Source organism: Rana temporaria, chromosome 1 (genome assembly GCF_905171775.1).
Source record: "Rana temporaria chromosome 1, aRanTem1.1, whole genome shotgun sequence".
In the NCBI taxonomy this organism is placed as follows: Eukaryota; Metazoa; Chordata; class Amphibia; order Anura; family Ranidae; genus Rana; species Rana temporaria.
This window is the reverse complement of record NC_053489.1, coordinates 570216407-570237177: the sequence shown is the minus strand read 5'-3', so window position 1 is coordinate 570237177 and position 20771 is coordinate 570216407. Positions and strand designations below refer to the sequence as shown.

At 42.0% G+C, this 20771-nt stretch overlaps 2 protein-coding genes across 6 annotated transcripts in view; one reads left to right on the top strand and one right to left on the bottom strand.

The window, feature by feature from the left end:
• The window catches only part of MICU3 (mitochondrial calcium uptake family member 3), a 262036-nt gene that overhangs the window by 216708 nt on the left and 24557 nt on the right, over positions 1 to 20771 (top strand). For 3 of the 5 annotated variants that reach the window (XM_040334666.1, XM_040334665.1, XM_040334667.1), the window contains 3 exons: positions 1001 to 1099; positions 2721 to 2821; positions 15675 to 15846. In XM_040334666.1, coding sequence (XP_040190600.1) covers positions 1001 to 1099; positions 2721 to 2821; positions 15675 to 15846 — 372 coding nt within the window. The remainder of the gene's footprint in view (positions 1 to 1000; positions 1100 to 2720; positions 2822 to 15674; positions 15847 to 20771) is intronic. The other 2 variants (XM_040334668.1, XM_040334669.1) reach the window with 1 other exon arrangement.
• LOC120922368 lies at positions 12561 to 14576 on the bottom strand. The gene is made up of 2 exons (XM_040334670.1): positions 13712 to 14576; positions 12561 to 13427 (listed from the first exon to the last, which is right to left on the bottom strand). The coding sequence occupies exons 1-2, from the start codon at positions 14567 to 14569 to the stop codon at positions 13233 to 13235; spliced, it is 1053 nt and encodes a 350-aa protein (XP_040190604.1). The 5' UTR covers positions 14570 to 14576; the 3' UTR covers positions 12561 to 13232.

The following is a 20771-nucleotide window of genomic DNA, read 5'->3' as shown; positions in this document are numbered from 1 at the left end:
GACTGTAGGGTTATGTTCCATACAGTCAAGATTATAAGGAAGCTGTGTCCGTCCATGGACTTCAGAGAAAAGGATTTTACGGTGAGTACAAAAATCCTATTTTTGCTTGTACATTATTGGCAGATGGAAGTCAGAAGAGCTTCTCCTAATTCACTAAGCTTCAGGACAAATTTCCTTGCAAAAGGAAGTGTCAATTTGCCTTCAGTAAGTCAACCCTGTTGATTTCTAAAGATTACAGAACTGCATTCCTGCACTCAGTAAAGTAAGGCACATTACGGGGCACTTTTTCTACCCAGAAGCCCCAGAAAAATTAATCGGTAGCTTTAAATTAAAGTATACATGTTGGTGATGATATTGACGTAATTTCTGTGCCATGAGAATATTAGTTAACTATTCCAGTTAGTATTAGGTAGGACTGCAAAATAGGAGATATGTGAAAGGCAAAACTTATGTGACTGAGGCACATCTAATTAGCTATGCATGTGATATATTCGCAGGTTGTATGCATATTAAATGTGTAGGCAGCAGTAATGTAATATGCAAAACCATTTACCACCATGACCTAAATTATCTAATTTAACAGTTTAAAGCCCTTTTCTCTACTTCAAAAAGTGATTTTCTTTTAGCCAAGCTTAGAAATTCCTATTAGATGTTTTGGGCATGATCACTAAAGGAGGAAGCAGAACATATGTATAAAACCTGGAAATACATAAATTGTGACCCCAAAGGAGTGAGAAGTAAAAATAGCGTATGATCCGATATGCCCCCTTTACCCCTCAATTCTGGAATGAAATGAGTGGTCCTTTAGGCTAAAACCATGCCACTAGTGTACATGAAGAACAAAAATATAGAAGGCACACTAAAAAATAAAAAAATAATGTTGTAGACACTTTCACATTTCTCAATTTAATAAGCTCTGTTATATCTTTTTGGCTAACCTGAAAATAGTGCTGTATAAAAATTCAATTCCAAGTATTTACATTTCTTAAAACCTCTACAGGTACATAGAACAGATGTAGAAGACGAAAATGTCTCCAGGAGCTATTGGGATACACTGAGACGTAATACAAGCCAAGCCCTCTTTTCGGACCTTGCAGAGGTATTTCAAAACCTCTCTGGTCCAAGAAACATTTGTTGTGTTCTATTGGATTACATTTTCATTATCACAAATCATCAACTCTTAAGTTATATCCATTTTTAGCATGCTATTGTCTTCTGTTTTTCTTTTTGTTGTTTGTCAAATACTTTTTTTTCCTGTTTTGAATCTTGTGAAATTCTTCAGCACTACAGAAGAGAAACGTCTAAACCAGTTGGTGTTTATATAAGTAGTGTGTGGCTGTGTGTATGATTTCATGCATCTTGGTAATGTACCCTTAAGAAATTGAGTGATTGTATGCATCATTTAGTCGTTTTTCCAAGCTCCAAAGGTTCTGCGCTTAAAGAGGAACTGCATGCAGTCTGCTCACATAATATTAAAAGTAATAAAAACATTGTTGCCATTCTGAAGTTTCCCTCCAACCACTTTGCATATTATTTTATATATACTGTGATTCTGTACTTGCCAAATATTCTGCAGAATTCTCCCTTCACTAAGTCTGGCTGCATCCATTTTAACTGTGGGCAGCTGAAGCTGCTGCCTGTTCACTTCCTAGATTTACACAGAGACACAGCTCTGCAGCTCTCATTGGCCCTATCATGACTCTTCCCCCCTCCCTTCCTGGCACACTCTCACGAGAGTGAGAGAGATGGAAAAGAGCTCCAAGCCCTGCGACCTATTCTGTGCTCCTGCCCTGTAGAACTGACAGGTGCAGACTCTGCGCTGATCCATGGAAAAAAGAAATGTTCCTGGACTACCGCACTCTGATAGGCGATTTATTGAAACAAAATAAACAAAGGATAAAATCCAAAGCTGTATAACATCCAAAAATTCATGCAACACTGCAATCAATGGTAGAAAGTGGACATAGGGGACAAAAAAGCTAACATGTTTCACATCATGGATAGAGGCTTAGTCATAAGCCTAGGCTTTTTACCAGACAAGAAACAGGAAGTATGGCTGTATAAGGTATTTACTGGCAGGAAAAAGATGTTTTACTATCCAAAGTTAAAAACAAGGGCAGAAGATTTAATAGATGCAAAATTGAAAAAATTACTTAAGGTCCGATTTCAATTACAACATTGCTGATAAAGGCGAATTTTAGTGTCATCAATTAAAAGGCCAGTAAGAAAGTTGCATGCGCTGATCATGACCTGCTATACCTTCCGATTAGTCATACATATAGACCTGTTCATACAGTGGTGAAGGTAAATGCCATCACTGAGGTAACAGAGAGCTGTAAAGACCCTATAGGTTAGAGACTCTTGTCCCTGATAACCCAGATTGATCAAATCTGGTAAAATTACTTTTTTTGTGCAATATTAATTTCCCATCAGCATTATTCATTTATTACACATTATTAAAATAAAATTGAAGGTTCTAATAAACTTCTTTGAGAGTAAATAAATAAAATAAAATTGAAGGTCTTGGGAGCTTGAAATAGAGGCACTGCTCATAAGAGTAGATTTCCAGCTCTATAAATTACTTAACCAATAAAAATACATAATTTTTTTTAACATATTTGCAATAAATTTGCATAATAGTCCTTTTATATACACGTTCCTACAAATGTCCACTGTTGATGTCTTATGATATGGAGTAACTTCTGATATTCTATCTAAAGGGCATGGATGAACTCTCAAGTACAATGATTCATACCACACTGCTTGTGCACTTTTTTGGGAAGAAAGGAAAAATTGAGCTCAACTTTGAAGATTTTTACAGGTACGTTTTGTATATTTTAGGCTATCTACCTGGTAGAAAAAACATTCGAGGCCAGTGGCTACTCTTTCCAGGCTTCCGAAAAGGGGGCCATATTATCTATCATTCCTGTATTGTATATTATTGAAAGCAGTGGCTTATACCCCCTGCCCCAGTGTCTTCCCTTTTTGCACACAAATAATCTTAGTTGTAGAGACAGAGTATGAGGGAGAGGGGATCTTGCCAGTATACCAGATCCAACAACACCCTTGTTTTTTTTTTTTCCTTTAAAATCATATAGGATATGACCATGTGATAAATACAGCTGTCCTGGGGGAAGCCATATTGTATTTAAGGTCTAACTTTAACCAGAGAAATATAGCAATCATTTGTGTGTACATAACGCCAAAATCAATTTTCTCTTTTGTTCATTGATGGACACAGCACTCCATATTCAAAACTATTGGGTTATATCGCTCCCTACAGAAGTAGGACACTAGGCAGAAAAAAGACTTGTCTACGCCTATGGGCAGTCTTCGGTGGTATATTTTTTCCCTCTCTGCTATAGGCCTCCAGTTTGTTCTGCCTAGCCAGGAGTAAGCACCTAGTTCCCTGCCAGGATCTCTGATCCTGGATTTTTTTTCTTTTACATGGCATTTTTTCTCCTGTTTATTTTCCTGAGAGATGTACAATCAACTTCCAGACTGGGCGATGGGCTGAATATCTAGATCCAGTGGTAAGGCCAGCGAGCGCGTGCAGACCAGAACTCCACGCTATGTCGACTACATCATGGCCCCACTGGACGGGGGCTGGCCTGCGAGTTAAACGCTTCACGAGGTTGAATCCCAAATCGCAGCATTCCTCCAGGCCTACAGCCCCCCATTTCTATGGTAAGGAGGTTCTGTCTGGAGTGGTGCCTGCCTGCTTCCTGGTATGTTGAGTAGCTGTCCTCCCCCTCTCCCTGGATGGGTTTGGGGTGGACGCGGGCCCCTCCCGGGTGACGGTCGGACCTATTGGTTTCCCTTTGACCCCATTTTGGTTTAGTGGTCCCTATGGGTCCCCCCCTACCCCCCACTCTGGGGTAGTGTGGTGGGTTGGTAAGTTGCAGGGGATGGTGTGCTGCACTGCTGCCTGTCCCCTTTAGCACCCACAAGCCGTCTTGCTCTGCAAAGGTGTTTCCTTATTCCTCCTATTTTGACAAATTTGTCTATAATGAATGGGAGTGTCCAAAATGCCTCTTCGTGGTTCCTAAATGCTTTGCTATGAGGTACCCCTTTGAGGACTCGCTTCTTAAGAAGTGGACTGTCCCTTCAGTGGTGGACCCCCCTGTCTCCAGATTGAACAAGCAACTACGATTGGGTAGAGGAATCTCTGGCTTTTAAAGATCAGGCTCATAGGAAGGCAGAGTCTGTGGCCCGCAATATGTTCACGCTTAGGCCAGTCCTGGCCGTTGCCCTGGTGTCGCAAACGCTAACCGAATGGGCAAAACTTTTGTGCCGTGACTTAGGGGGTGAGCAGATTCCCTCTGCTTTGCTGAAATGGTGGGTGGACCAGTTGGTCCAGGGGCTGCAGTTTGTCTGTGATGCCTCTTTGGACACGACTCCCCTGATTTTTAAGTTGTTTTGGCAGTGGTGCTTAGGCGTGTATTGTGGCTTAAGTGTTGTTCTGCGGACCAGACTTCTAAAAAATCTCTGACTGATTTACCTTTTCAAGGCGAACAACCATTTGGGGCTACCCTGAATGGCATCATTAAGAGTCTCACAGGGGAGAAGAGTACCCTTCTTCCACAGTCTGGGAAGGGAAAAGAAGCTTGTCGCATACATGGCCCATCTTTCCCAGCTCACAAAAAGTTTTTTGTCCCTCAGGGTCCACTGACAAGTGTTCAAAACCTTTCAAGTCCTCTTCGGGAGGTCCCAAGTGGCCCTGGTCTGGAAAGCTGAGAGCGGGATTCTCTAGACCCATGGAAAAGGCTCCTTCAGAATGAAGACGGGCCCCCTCACCCGTGCCTGGGGTGGGGGGCGTATTCACTGGTTTCCAGGCCCGTAGACCTACATGGTCAATGACATTTGGGTCCACGAGGTGATATGGTCATTTTACAAAATAGTTTTGTTCTTGCACAAGGGAAGAACCTTTCCGGAGTGCGTCTGTCCCTGGACCAATTGCAAGCTCCTTTTAGGGAGGTGCAAAACCTATTGCTTCAGGGTGCGATTGTCCCGGTTTTCAGTACGGGTTTCAAGGTTTTTATCCAAAACTATTTATGGTCCCAGGGAAGGAGGGCAAGGTACATCCGATCCTGGACCTCAAGGCACTGACCTGCTTTGTGTGGGTACAGAAATTCAGAATGGAATCCATTCGCACAGTGGTGGCATCCCTACATCATGGGGACTTTCTTGCTTCTATCGACATCAAGGATGCCTACCTGCACATTCCAATATGTGCCCAACACCAGCAATTCCATATGAGGTCCCTTCAAAAGGCGATCCTGGTGAAATGGGACAAGTGTCCAAGGTCTCTTCGCTCTTTGGCTCTTCGGTAGGGTAAATCCTTTTGTCCCCTTGTATTGGACAGTGGTCACCACGAATGCCAGTCTGTCCGGGTGGAGAGGTGTCCTGGGACTAAGTGCCACTCAGGGTTGCTGGACACTGGAAGAGTCCAGACTACCAATCAATGCCTTGGCACTTCGGGCAAGCAGGTTATGCCTCAATCACTGGATGGATCGACTCTGGGGGCCCCTGGTACAGATCTAGTTGTATAATGCCATGATGGTGGCCTTTGTCAATCACAAGGGCAGAACAGAGTATGTGCTGGCAGCCCTGGAAGTAGCCGACATCCTCTGGTTGGCAGAATGCTTCATTCCGGCCCTCTCTGCTGTACACACTCCAGGAATGAAAAACTGGCAGGCAGACTTTCTCAGTCAGCAGCGTTGGACCATGGGGAGTGGTCCCTTCTACCCAGACATGTTTAATCAGATATGTCTTCGACAGGCAACCCCAAGGTGGATCTGTTGGCATCCCGGCTCAACAGAAAGGTACTGAGGTTTGTGACAAGGTCACGGGATCCTCTGGCGGACACCACAGATGCTCTAGTGGGCCAGTGGGGCCAGAATCATCTGATCTACGCTTTTCCTCCTCTCAAGCTTCTGCCAAGACTTTTGCGCAGGATCGAGGCAGAGGGGATTCCGGTCATTCTAGTGGCCCCAGACTGGCCTTGCTGGTTTTGGAACGCCTACCCGTTGTGCCTGGTCACCGACATCCATTGGAGACTTCCTCTCAGGGAGAATCTGCTGTCCCAAGGGCCGATTCTTCCATCCTGCTTTTACAGTCTCTGGCTTTGATGGCCTGGCTGTTTAACAGCCGGGTGCTGTAGGATAGAGGTTTGCCTGGGTCGGTGGTTCCAACACTGCTGAAAGCTAAGAAGTCTACCTCCTAGGAAGATGGACCATCATACGTGGAAAGCGTACATTTTGTGGTGTAAGTCAATTGGAGTTCACCCCCATTTTTTTTCAGTGGCTCAAATTTTGCCCTTCCTTCAACGAGGTGATCGAGCAGAAATTGCCCTTGAGAACTATCAAGGGCCAGGTGTCGGCCTTGGCAGTCTTCTTGCAGCTTCTCCTGGCCACGCACTCCCTGGTGCATTCTTTTATTCAAGGGGTTCAACATCTGACTCCACCGGTGCGGTCTCCTCTACCGTCGTGGGATCTGAACTTGGTGCTTTCAGTTCTCCAGAAGCCTCCCCTGCTTATAGTGTCCCAGAAGGTGGCCTTCTTGGTGGCTAACACCTCTGCTCGCATGGTGTCAGAACTGGCTGTGTTATACTGTTGTACCCCCTATATGGTAGTCCACAAGGTTCTTCGTCAATGCCCTACGTTCCTACCTAAGGTGGTCTCTGACATCCATTTGAATTGCCTTTCCTGTGTCCCAGGCCCACTTATCCCAAGTAATTTGCTTTGCATGCCTTGGATGTGGTTCAAGCGATTTGGGTGTATCTGGCAGCCACAGAGTCTTTTCGGAGGTCAGACTCACTGTTTGAGATCACAGACAGGCCAAAAAAAGGACTGTCTGCTTTTTCTATGAACATTTCCAGATCGATCAGACAGACGGTGACTCAGAACTATTCTATCAAGGGTTGGGTTCCAGCAATTAGTGCTTCTTAAGGCCTTCCGTCATCAGGCGTCAGTGGCACAGGTTTGCAAGGTGGCCATTTGGTCATCAGTGCGCACTTTCACTAAGTTCTACAAACTGGATGTGCTGGCATCTGTGGATGCTTCTTTTGGTCACAAGGTTTTGCAGGCTGCTGTTTATAGGGTCTGTTCCCACTTTGGGGGGGTTATTGTTCAGGTCGGGCTCCAGTTGTTTTTTTGTTGAGCTCCTGTTATCTGGTTGGTTCTTGAGTTTAGCCTTGATATTTCTTGTTGTCCCACCCATCATGTTTGGAACTGCTTAGGGATGAAAGGGAAAATAGGATTTGTGTACTTACCGTAAAATCCATTTCTTTGCGTTTGACTGACACAGCACTCACCCCTTTATGGAGTTTTTAATACTTCTGACACTGCTTGTTCCTAAACTGAAAGCCTATAGCAGAGTGGGGGATGTATACAACCTAAGGCTGCCATGGGCATAGCCAAGTCTTTTTTCTGTCTCGTGTCTTACTCCTGTAGGGAGGAGATATAACCCTATGGTTTTGAATATGGAGCGCTGTGTCTGTCAAATAACTCAAAGAAATGGATTTTACAGGAAGTACAAAAATCCTATTTTCAACATGATTCACTGTATACAGTTTTCTTTAGAAAATAGTTTCTTTTAATATGTTGAAATATGTTGAAAAGTTTCTTGCATGGGGAATCTGAAGTAAAAGGACTTCCCATTTCAAGGGGACATTTTCAGCCTGCCCTGCGCATACCTCCCAACATTTTGAGATAGGAATGAGGGACACCTACTAACAAACATATGTAGGCATAGGACACACACCCCCTGTCACACCCCCTTAAAGGAGAATTAACCAAACATTTTTATATCACTACTATTTCTTTATGTTGTGTAAAATATTGAAGTAGCGCTAATTAATATATATCCTATATTAATATATAATCCTATATTAATATTTGCTAAAAATAATATACTAAAAATGCAACAAATCTACTGAAGATAATAAATAGTGTAGCACAACATGTGTTCCAACAGACGATCACAGTCCATGTGAATAAAGTGTATAATAAATAGCATATAAGTCCATGTGTAAAGTGAATGTGAAATAGTATCCACGAAAGACTCTGATGATCCAAAAAATCAGTCATTAACACAACGGGACAGTTGAAAATATAACCAAGATGGGGAGAGGGAGAGAGGGATGGGTAAGGGAGTCCCAATCTGCAGATGTAAGTAGGTCACACAGAAATAGTCCTCATGTCCTCCCTGATAGTACCAGCCTCTCACCTCATAGATGGACCCAAGTGGGTCTAATCGTGCATGAAGCAATGGGTATCCAGCAGACAGTGATTCCTTTTTTCCTTGGTGAATCCTGGACAAAGGATCACTGCAGTTATCTCTCCAGTCTTCCCAACGATTTCGTAGAAAGTACAGCCTCCAGCTCCACACATTTTAGAAATGAGAAAGAACATGTTTTTTCTCATTTCTAAAATGTGTGGAACTAGATTGGGACTCCCTTACCCATCCCTCTCCCCATCTTGGTTATATTTTCAACTGTCCCGTTGTGTTAAAGACTTATTTTTTTGGATCATCAGGGTCTTCTGTGGAAACTATTTCACAAGGACTTATATGCTATTTATTATACACTTTATTCACATGGACTGTGATCGTCTGTTGGAACACATGTTGTACTACACTATTTATTATATTCAGTAGATTTGTTAAATTTTTGGTATATTCTTTTTAGCACATATTTATAGATTAATTAGCGCTACTTCAATATTTTACACAATTTTATGGGTGTTGGCTAAGCAATATAATACTACCAATCATCATAAGAAAAAATGTAGAGTATTTTCTGTAGAATATTTTCTCAATAGTATCAAGTCAATAAGAGATCAAATCACAATATCAAAGGAAAAAGAAAGAAATACATTAGCAAACAAATAAAATAAAGGAACTAGCTTTCCCGAACACCCCATATGGGAATCATAGTGTTCGAGAGCTATCTCCTCTCATATTTCCTATCTGAATAGTAAACAACGTGACGGAGGAAATAAGGTAAACAGAATTATGTCCTGTTTTTGAACCAGACGTTCCAGAGGTCCCATTGGATTGAGTATTTATGAAGAGAGCCCAAGGATGACGCTAAAATCCTTTCATAGGAATTATGTAAATCCAAGAGGTCAATAGCGTCATCAGGGGAAGGCGGATCGGGATCTTTCCACTTTCTTGTAATCGACAATCTAGCTGCCAAGAGTAGATGGGTTATCGTTCTACGAAGATTAAATGAAAACCTGTCTATTCCTAATGATAAAATAGCCAATGCTGGATCAGGAGCCACTCGTGTTTGAGTCAGGTCAGATATTATATTGAAGATTCCTGCCCAATAGACTGTGAGCTTTGGACAACTCCATAATATATGGAATATGTCTCCTCTGACTGAAGTTGGGCAACGTCTCCAACAAGCTGCAGGGGTTTGGGGGTCAAATTTAGACACTATTACCGGAGTAAGGTACCAACGCAAAGTGATTTTGATAGATAACTCCCACAAGGAGGTGCAACGAGTGGCAGATTGATTGGCCTTACAGGCCAAGCGCCATTGGTCATTCGTGAAAGAGCATTTAAGATCTTTTTCCCAAAGAAGATGGGAGGCAGATTTATTAAAAACTCGTTTTTGTTGCATTAATTGATAAAATAAAGAAATGCCCTTATTTTGTCGTATTGGCGAAGAAAAATAGGTCCAAGCTGAAGCATTAACTTGTTTGGAAATATTGCCAAGTTTATATAGACAATGCATTAATTGAGTATATTGAAACTCGTTGGTGTGAGGGAGGTCATATTCCGATTGGATAGAAGAAAAGGTCTTGATGTATCCATTCGAATAAAAGTCGTCCAGATACCTAATACCTTTCTGGTTCCAAAAGGAAATCGGCATCCTGTTAGTAACAAAGTATAATGTTTGGATGGGAATTCTAACTTCGACTCCGGGCCCTGCTAGACCAGTGGAGCTTATAAATTTTTGCCAAGTTCGTATGGATGCAAGCATCGTAGGAGGTAAGTGTATTGGGGTCTTAACACCCAATAGAGAACCAAACAACCAGAGGTTGGTAGAACCATACGTGCAGTAACTAGCCTCTATCAGCCCCCATTGAGTAGTAGGAGTATGATAGAACCACTCCTTCAGTTGGGACAAGATGGAGGAATGATAATAGTCCTGGAAATCAATATATCCAGTTCCACCGCTCATTCTATGTTTAATTAACCTATCATGAGTACACCTGGATTTCTTCCCATTCCAGACAAATTTAGACAAGAGAGATTGCATGGACTTAAAAAACATAACAGGAACAGGAATGGGCAAAGTCCTGAAAAAATATAAAACTTGTGGAAGATGTACCATTTTGAAGGCTGATAATCTACCCCACCAAGAAAATTCGAATTTGCTCAAAATCTGAAGGTCAGTTTGTAGTTTACTTCTAAGGGCAAGGTAGTTGTGTTCATATAATTTTTCGGTGGTCCTTGTGAGATGAACACCCAAATATGGGATGGTGGAATCCGCCCAAACATAGGGGAATTGATGTTGCAACAAATTTTTATTAACAGCATCAACTCCAATGTCTAAGATGAGTGACTTCAAGGCATTAGCCTTGTAAAATGAAACCTCGCCAAACCAGGATAGAAGCTTTTGGATTTCGGGTAAGGAGGAGAATGGATTAGTTATCATTAAGATGACATCATCCGCAAACAAGCTTATTTTATGTACTTGATTGCCAATATTAATTCCTGAAATTTTAGAATTAGTTCTAACATGTTCTGCCAGGGGTTCAATCAGCATGTTGAAAATTAGGGGAGAAAGTGGACACCCCTGTCGAGTTCCATTGGAAATATCAAAAGGTTTAGATAAAAGACCTGAGGTAAAGACTCTGGCTGTAGGAGTAGTATACAGAGCCAGTATTGCTTCAAGGATAGGCCCAGCAAATCCAAATTTCCGAAGAGTCAAGTTCAAGTAGTCCCAATTAACCCTGTCGAACGCCTTCTCTGCATCCAGAGAAAGAAGCAGAGAAGGCATTCCCATCAGTCCCACATTGTGAATCACATTCACCATTCTCCTAGTAGCATCTGAAGCCTGGCGGCCTCTCATAAAACCCGCTTGGTCAGTGTGGATTAGGTCTGGGAGAATTTGATTCAATCTGCTGGCTATCAACTTGGCATATATTTTCAAATCAACGTTAAGTAAGGAGATTGGCCTAAAATTAGAAGGAGAGTTGGGTTCTTTACCAGGTTTGGGTAGAGTAACTATAATGGCCGACAACATTTCTCTTGGAAAAGCGGAGGTAGAAATCGAGTGGTTGTACAGTGTTGTTAAGTGAGGGGAAACTAAATCCTTAAATAACTTGAAATATTCCCCAGTATACCCATCAGGCCCCGGAGACTTAGAGGAAGGCAGACCATCAATGGTTTTACTGATTTCATTTATAGTGATAGGGGCATTCAATTGCTCAAGATGTTTAGCAGATAATTTAGGTAAAGTGATTTGATCGAGGAAAGACCCAATTTCCTCACTAGTTGGTTGATGGGTGCTAGCATCCAATTTGAGGTTATACAAATTATCATAATAAATGCCAAAGGCATCGGCAATGGATTGTGGATTGATGAGCTTTTCACCAGAAGTCGGGTGATAAAGGTAGGGGATTTTAGTTTTAAGTCTAAGACCTCTGATGCGACTAGCCATTAGCTTCCCTGACTTATTATTAGCAGTGTAGGAGGTTGCTTTAAGTTTCCTCAAATTAAGTTCATAGGATTCAAGTAGTAAGGACCGTAATTCGTGTCTCAGCTCAAATAGTTGGGACCGAAGGTGAGGCGACGGAGTCGATTTATTTCTGAAATCAACCTCCTCTATCTTTTTGGATAATTCATCGAGTTTCTTAGTTCTTAATTTCTTAACTCGCGATCCGAGTTGAATGAAGAAACCTCGCATATAAGATTTGTGGGCATTCCACAGTACCGCCGGGTCGGACACTGAACCTACGTTGTTGGAGAAAAATTCCGTCAATTTTTGTTTAAGAAATTCCTCGTGAGTAGGGTTTTGGAGTAGATAATTATTAACACGCCACAGGTACGAGTGCTGTTTAGAATTCTTATTAGCTATTTTAATACTGATTGGTGCGTGGTCCGACCAGGTGATAGAGTGGATGCGAGAGTCAATAACATTCTGTAGTAGCCATTTGTCAGAAATGAACATGTCAATCCTGGAATAAGTGTTGTGACGCGAGGAGAGAAACGTATAGTCCCTCTCCTCCGCATGACAACACCTCCATATGTCAAAAAGATCATTCTCTCTAAAAAAGGTGGATAGAGGGGAAGAAATCCTCTTGGGACCGGAAGAAACATCCATAGTGACATCTGGAACAATATTAAAATCCCCACATAACAGCAGATGACCTTCCTGTACTTTTCGAACCTTCTTAAGCACGGATCTATGAAACTTCAATTGACCGTGGTTCGGGGCATACAAGTTTGCAATAGTATACAAAACATTGTCTAATTTACAAACTAATATAACAAACCTTCCATTCGGATCAGTAGTGCAGGATATTAACTGAAAAAAAATAGTGTCACGGATGGCAATCAAGACACCCCTTTGTTTTCTAGAAAAGTCAGCCTTAAAAACATAGGGAAAGGATCTATTGTTACATTGGGGGGTCGCCCCTTGAGCAAAGTGCGTTTCCTGCACGCAAAGTACATCGCATTTGTGGGAGATAGCAGTTCTCCAAAGCGAAGAACGTTTTGCTGGGTGGTTCAGTCCCTTCACATTAAGTGAAAGAAAATTGATAGACATTGTGAATAGCGTGTAGAAGCTGCTGGAATGTGCCGATGATGTTCAAATTTTGGGAGTAGTGTGCAGAAAATAACTACCTAGTACACTATATACTAGAATGATAAGGGGAAAAGAAAAAGAAAAACACAAAAACACAGGGCAAAACAAAACAAACAAACAAAAAAAAAAGGCACACAAATATAATAAAAAATAGGTATCAGTGAGTTGCTCAATCAGAACAGGACCAAGGAAGTAGGATATTCAAGGCAAGATATGCTTAAACAGAAATATATCCTACAAACTTGGATAGAGCAATACCAGAACAAAAGTGTCAAATGCAACTAATGTCGGGTGATATTAGTAACCCGACACTATAACAGGGTAATGTTCAAACAGCAAAGGATGTAAAGACTGGCATCCAGGGAACATTGTTGCAGTGAAAAATATCAACAAATACTTCTTCAATGTATTACTTTGCAGCAGGGATGTGATGAGCTGTGTTGCTTCCTTTACCAAGATGTATACCGTCCATAGCCCGTCTTTCCTCATCAGATAGTTTAGGGAGAATGCCCCACGAGTGCAGCAAGCGAAGTCCATCCAGAGGCTTGGATATGATGATGGTTTTCCCGTTAGATGTTATCAGCAATGTAGCAGGATGTCTCCACTGAGGCCTCGTACACACGACAGAGATTCTCGGCAGAATTCGCCGAGAAACTCGGTCAAAACCCGGATTCTGCCGAGAATCTCTGTCGTCTGTACAGTTTTGGCTCGATGGAGCCGCCGAGGAGCTCGACGAGAAAATAGAGAACATGTTCTCTATTTTCTCGTTGGCCGCGTTGTTCTATAGGAGAAGGCGGCCCGCCGAGCTCCTCGGCGGCTTCATCCCAAAACGAGACGAGGAACTCGACGTGCCAAGCACGTCGAGTTCCTCTGTCGTGTGTACGGGGCCTTATATGGGATCTTATGGTTGTTTAAAGCTTTTGTGACAGTTTTCAGCTGCCTTCTCATATTGAGAGTATATTTTGACAAATCAGCGTACATATGAACCTCCTTATAAGGAGCAGGGAGTTCAGGTTGGGATCGAGCTCTGGTCAGCAATTTCTCTTTAGTAGGGAAAAAATTTATTTTCATGAGAACATCGCGTGGGACGGATGCGTCCAGGTGTTTCGGTTTAGGAATGCGGTGTATACGGTCAATCATTCTTTCTATTGGGGATATGTCCGGTAACAAGACCATTATCATGTCTCCCGCATACTTTTGTAGATCTGCCTGAGCAATAGATTCAGGAACTCCCCTCAGTTTAATGTTTTCCCTCCTAGAGCGATCTTCCAAATCCGCGATTTTAGCACGCATCCAATCTGCATCATCCATTTGATCTCTATATGCGTTAACCAAATTGTTCACAGTTTTTGATTGTTTCTCAATCTTATTTTCTACATGGAGGACCCTCTCTCCCAAACCTTTCATTTCAATAGAAAAGTTATTGAGCATAGCAGATATATTCACCATAAGTGACGATTGAAGGGATAAAAGCATATCCTTCATGGTAGTATCAAGGACCGGTTTGCCTGAGGTAGGATAACAGGCTATTGATGATGCCACTTTAAGGCCTACCTGGTCCTGGCTTGATGATGTCGCAGGAATTACAGGGGATTGCTCTGAATGGTCATATTTCATCCGCGTTTTAGCCGGGCTTTTAGAGGATAGACTATGAGGGGGAGACACCTCCGGGTTAAATACATGAGAGTCTGGATCCCAGTTGTCCTGTATCTCATCAGGGAGATCAGTATAATAGGAGGATGGCATTACCTCAGATCTGCGGGGGCCATTTTGAAGCTGATCCTCTGCTGCAGCTGACATATCAGACATGTCAGTCAGCTTTCTAAAGCGAGTTTCTTTAATCCGCTTGCGTGACTGCATCGAGTGTGGTCTCCCCTCACAGAATATCAGTCTCAGGCGATTCACAGAGCGATATTTTGATGGATTGGCCGAGAAATCCCCAGATGCCAGTCAGAGCTGTTAGCTCAGGCATCCATCACGATGCATGCAGGCCACGCCCCTCTTCCCAATTACTATTCTCAGTGGCAAGCTAAAGAAATGTACAAGGCAGACTGACAATGCTGCTTCTAATTGCAAGGCAGTGGCTTAGTGTTGTTGGACAGAACAGGAAATTATGTTACTAGCATGGTCTCCGGGTAACAAACGCTACAACAGATTCAGAAAAATTATTTGATCAAGAAAACTATACAGTGAGATGTCATACCAAACATAATAAAAAATAGATTTTAGGTTTAAAGCATACACTTTAGATTCTATTGTGAAAAGATGCTTGGTTGATACATGTAAGAGAGAAATGCGATATAGGGAAATTAAATAAATAGCCTCTATCCTTCCTAGAGATAAGAAGATCATGAACTTGCATATAAGTGGTGACATTCACCAAACATTCACTGCAAGTAAATATTCTTGGTGCATATGTTTTAAATGACCGTGATAGATTTAACGCCAGTGAATGTTTGGTGAATGGCAGAGTTGCTGTTTTATAAATATGCCCCTAATGTTATTTTAGTTAGTTACATGCTAGTTATATGTTGACCAAGCTTGTTTTCTGCTGTAATAATAAGCTGTATGCTTTTTGTTCTTTTTTCATCCCATAAGTAAATCCATTGGAAACTCAAATTAATTACATTACAGATCCATGTTGCATATTTGCAGTTTAATGGACTATGAGTTCTACAAAGGCACACAGCAGTCTGTGTGCACAAGGCCTAACGCAGTACCCAAGTGTTACATTTTTGTTTAAAATATGTGCCATTTCTGTAGCAGATGATGTTTGCTGTAATTTATAGTTCTATCCAATGAATGCATATTCTTGCTATTAAAAATTTGATTATTTTATTTAATTTCTTAGATTCATGGATAACCTTCAGACTGAAGTACTTGAGATCGAGTTCTTGTCCTATTCTAAAGGCATGAACACCATTAGTGAAGAAGACTTTGCCCACATTCTCTTACGCTACACAAATGTGGAAAACACATCAAGTTACTTGGAGAATGTACGTGTACGATTACCGGAAGAAAAGGTAAGTAACATATGAATTATTTACTACTTTCTTACCTTCAAATAAATTTACAAAGCACATATGGCATATTACTGTCAGGCTTCACATGTTACAAAAGGTAGACTTTAAGTTAGCTGCAAATTATAAGCTCACCTAGGTCATGGGTAATTTGTATATGGTTACCATAATTGTATGTGTTTAAACACCAACCAAGTTGCTTTTTGTTTGAGTCTACTGGCCCTTTAGTGTTGTTGACTCTAAACCAATGCAAAATGTGCTAAAGATCGAGATGCACAATGTTAAAGGGGTTGTAAAGGTAATTTTTTTTTTCACCTTAATGCATCCTAGGTGAAAAAACATCCGACAGTGCCGCCCCCCCCCCCCCCCTGAACCCCCGTTTTACTTACCTGACCCCTCGAAAGTCCCGCACGCGTCCACGTGATCCTCTTTGGTTCCCAGCCTGGCCGTTGATTGGCTAGGCTGGATTGATTGATAGCAGCGCAGCCATTGGCTGGCGCTGCTGTCAATCACAGCGGATGAAGCGGCGTGCCGGGGGGCGGGGCCAAGTGATACAGTCGGTATTTAAAAAAAAAAAAACTTTGCCTTTAGTGTTCCTTTAAAGCTGAGCTCCAGGCAAAAATCTAAATACACAGATAATATTTACTATATACAGTATCTCACAAAAGTGAGTACACCTCTCATATTTTTGTAAATATTTTATTATATCTTTTCCTGTGACAACACTGCAGAAATTACACTTTGCTACAATGTAAAGTAGTGAGTGTACAGCTTGTATAACAGTGTAAATTTGCTGTCCCCTCAAAATAACTCAACACACAGCCATTAATGTCTAAACCAGTGGCAACAAAAGTGAGTACATTCCCTGAGTGAAAATTTCCTAATTGGTCCCAAAGTATCAATGTGTTGTGTGGCCACCATTATTTTTCAGCACTGCCTTAACCCTCTTGGGCATGGAGTTCACCAGGGCTTCACAGGTTGTCACTGGAGTCCTCTTCCACTCCTCCATGACAATATCATGGAGCTGGCGGATGTTAGAACCCTTGTGCTCCTCCACCTTCCATTTGAAGATGCCCCACAGATGCTTAATAGTGTTTAGGTCTGTAGACATGCTTGGCCAGTCCATCACCTTTACCCTCAGCTTCTTTAGCAAGGCAGTGGTCATCTTGGAAGTGTGTTTGGGGTTGTTGGAATACTGCCATGCGACTCTCTGAACGGAGGGTATGTCACAGTACATGTTGGCATTCATGGTTCCCTCAGAGAACTGTAGCTCCCCAGTGCTGGCAGCACTAAAAGTTTAGTTTAATAAGTTTATCTTGGTCTCTTCAGACCACAGGACATGGTTCCACTAATCCATTTCCTTAGTCTGCTTTTCTTCAGCCAACTGAAGCGGGCTTTCTTGTGCATCATCTTTAGAAGAGGCTTCCTTCTGGGATGACAGCCATGCAGACCAATTTGCTGCAGTGTGCGGCGTATGGTCTAAGCACTGACAGGCTGACCCCCCACCCCTTCAACCTCTGCAGCAATGCTGGCAGCACTCATACGTCTATTTCCCAAAGACAACCTATAGCTTTTAAGCTGAGCACGGGGTACTCAACTTCTTTGGTCGACCATGGCGAGGCCTGTTCCGAGTGGAACCTGTCCTGTTAAATCGCTGTATGGTTTTGGCCACCTTGCTGCAGCTCAGTTTCAGGGTCTTGGCAATCTTCTTATAGCCTATGCCGTCTTTTTGTAGAGCAATAATTCATTTTTTCATATCCTCAGAGAGCTCTTTGATATGGGGTGTCATGTTGAACTTCAAGTGACCAGTATGAGAGAGGGAGGGTGATGGCACCAAATTTAACACACCTGCTCCCCATTCACACCTGAGACCTTGTAACAAACAAGTCCCATGACACACAGGAGGGAAAAATTGCAAATTGGGCCCAATTTGGACATTTTCACTTAGGGGTGTACTTACTTTTGTTGCTAGCGGTTTAGACATTAATGTTGAGTTATTTTGAGGGGACAGCAAATTGACACTGTTATACAAGCTGTACACCCACTACTGTACATTACATTGTAGCAAAGTATAATTTCTTCCGTGTTGTCACATGAAGAGATATAATAAAATATTTACAAAAATGTGAGGGGTGTACTAACTTTTTTTGAGATACTGTATAAAACAAAAGTGATAAAGTATTTGTAAATGGTGCCTGATGAGGTCAACTCCTGGCTTCATGTATGTTATGGATACTCCAGCAGTGAAGCCTCGTACACACGACCGAGGAACTCCACGGGCGAAACACATCGTTTTCATCGTCGAGTTCCTTGTTAGGCTGTCGAGGAACTCGACAAGGCAAGTTTCTCTATTCCCATTGAGGAAAAAGAAGACATGCTCTCTTTTTGGCTCGACGGGATCCTCGACAGTTTCCTCGTCGAAAAATGTACACACGACCGGTTTCCTCGGCAAAAAAAAAATCCCAGCAAGTTTCTTGCTGGTTTTTGCCGAGAAACTCGGTCGTGTGTACGAGGCCTGAGATCTCCTCAACATTATCCCTGGCTTTGTTCCTGTCCACGTTGGGTGTTTTGGGTGCTACTGTATACCCTTGAATGTTTGAGCACCTCCTCTATGCATTCTTTACAATATAACATTAATGACAGCTTCCGCAGGTAGAGTGGGGACCACAATTGACAGAGGATTTAAAGGACAGAGATTTCAACAACAGAGTTCTCAAAGCATAAATACATTGTCGGTTGCTTTAACTCTCTAGCATCTACTAACAATTTTAAACTTCAGTTTTGGATGCACTGACCTTTTAAACTATTGTACGCATCTAATTTAGATGTACAAGAACAAAGGTTGCATCTTTTTTTTATTTTCAGAGGTGAAAAGATAGAATTTCACTTTGTTCTTCCAAGTGACAGATTTGGTCTCCTTTTTGTTTGGAGACTTGTAGGTTTTATTGATGAGACTGCTCTGCTGCCAAGAAGAGAATTTCAAAGTGTTCTGAATAACTGATGGGTTTCTTAGAACGTTGTGTATCTAACTGGTTCATTTCTTGTGTAACAAATGCATTGTATGACTGGTACCTGTGCAATAGAAATACCTATTGGCAAAAAAATGCCTCAGTGCAAACAAATAAGGCTGATGCTACAAGTAGTCCCTGAGGCGTGGGATGTTTGGGATGTATTCTTCTGTTTGTATTTGTGGTAGGATCAGGTTAATCTGTATTAAGGAAAACTTGCAAACAGTTTTGTCTTTGCCTGTAATGGCTACACTTTGGCAGTGTTGACAGTGCTGCTTGTGGACTAGAAAACCTTAAAGTGTACTTAGAGCAAGACCTATTGTTACCTAGACTTTCATCTTACTGCTTGGTCGAAAGCTGAATGGCCTTTAATTGAGCGGTGTGTCAATGGTTTCTCATCGCTTCTCACCATATAAAAACAAGTATTGTTGTATCATTTAAGAAAGTATGCGAAACATACTATTTATTGGCTTTCACCTACATTTAACACCTCTTTGTTTTATTTCTCTGTTGTAATGTAAGCACAAGGGTCGTGTTTGAAATGTTAATGACTGAAGACTGAAAGTTGTCTGTTTGTATTGGGGATATGTACGGCAGCCCATGTATCTAGGTATAAGGTGATTTACGTTAAGTCAACCTTTCGTCACACAATTATACAGATTATTTTCTACACTGACAGCAGACGTGTCTGCAGTAGTCTTCTTACTCTATTGGAATGGTTTAAAACTAGGAGCACTGTTATGAATCCTGGCTTGGGAAGGTCAAGGGAGTTGTCATACCCTCTCCCCTGAGATATGCCTTAATGTACTCTATTAACTGCCCAAACAGTGTAGAAGAGGTTGACAGGAATGTAGCATGGGAGTTCACAGCTAAACTTGCAGTGGACACAATTTTACAGAAGACTACAGATATGGGCAGGCACCTTACCATATAGAAAAGGTTTAGATGTAAAGTAGGCCACTAAAACTTAACATTTATAGTATCTCGCAAAAGTGAGTTCACCCCTCACATTTTTGTAACTATTTTATCATATTTTTCCATGTGACAACACCGAAGTAATTACACTTCGCTACAATGTAAAGTAGTGAGTGCACAGCTTGTATAACAGTGTACATTTGCTGTCCCCTCAAAATAACTCAACACACAGCCATTAATGTCTAAAATGCCGGCAACAAAAGTGAGTAAACTTTCCAGCATTATTTTCCATTATTTTCCAGCACTGCTTTAACCTTCTTGGGCATGGAGTTCACAGACTTTCACAGGTTGCCACTGGAGTCCTCTTCCATTCCTCCATGATGACATCACAGAGCTGGTGGATGTTAGAGACCTTGCGCTCCTCCACCTTCTATTTGATGATGCCCCACAGATGCTCAATAGCAAATAGTTTAGGTCTGAAGACATGCTTGGCCAGTCCATCACCTTTACCCTCAGCCTCTTTAGCAAGGCAGTGGTCGTCTTGGAGGTGTGTTTGGGGTTGTTCTCATGTTGGAATACTGCCCTGCAGCCCAGTCTCCAAAGGGAGGGGATCATGCTCTGCTTCAGTATGTCCGTACATGTTAGCATTCATGTTTCTCTTAATTAACAGTAGCTCCTCGGTGCCGACAGCACTAATGCAGCCCCAGACCATGACACTCCCACCATCATGCTTGACTGTAGGCAAGACACACTTGTCTTTGTACTCCTTACCTGGTTGCCGCCACACACACGCTTGACACCATCTGAACCAAATAAGTTTATCTTGGTCTCATCAGACCACAGGACTTGGTTCCAGTAATCCATGTCCTTAGTCTGCTTGCCTTTAGCAAACTGTTTGCAGGCTTTCTTGTGCATCATCTTTAGAAGAGGCTTCCTTCTGGGACAACAGCCATGCAGATCAATTTAATGCAGTGTGTGGCGTGTGGTCTGAGCACTGACAGGCTG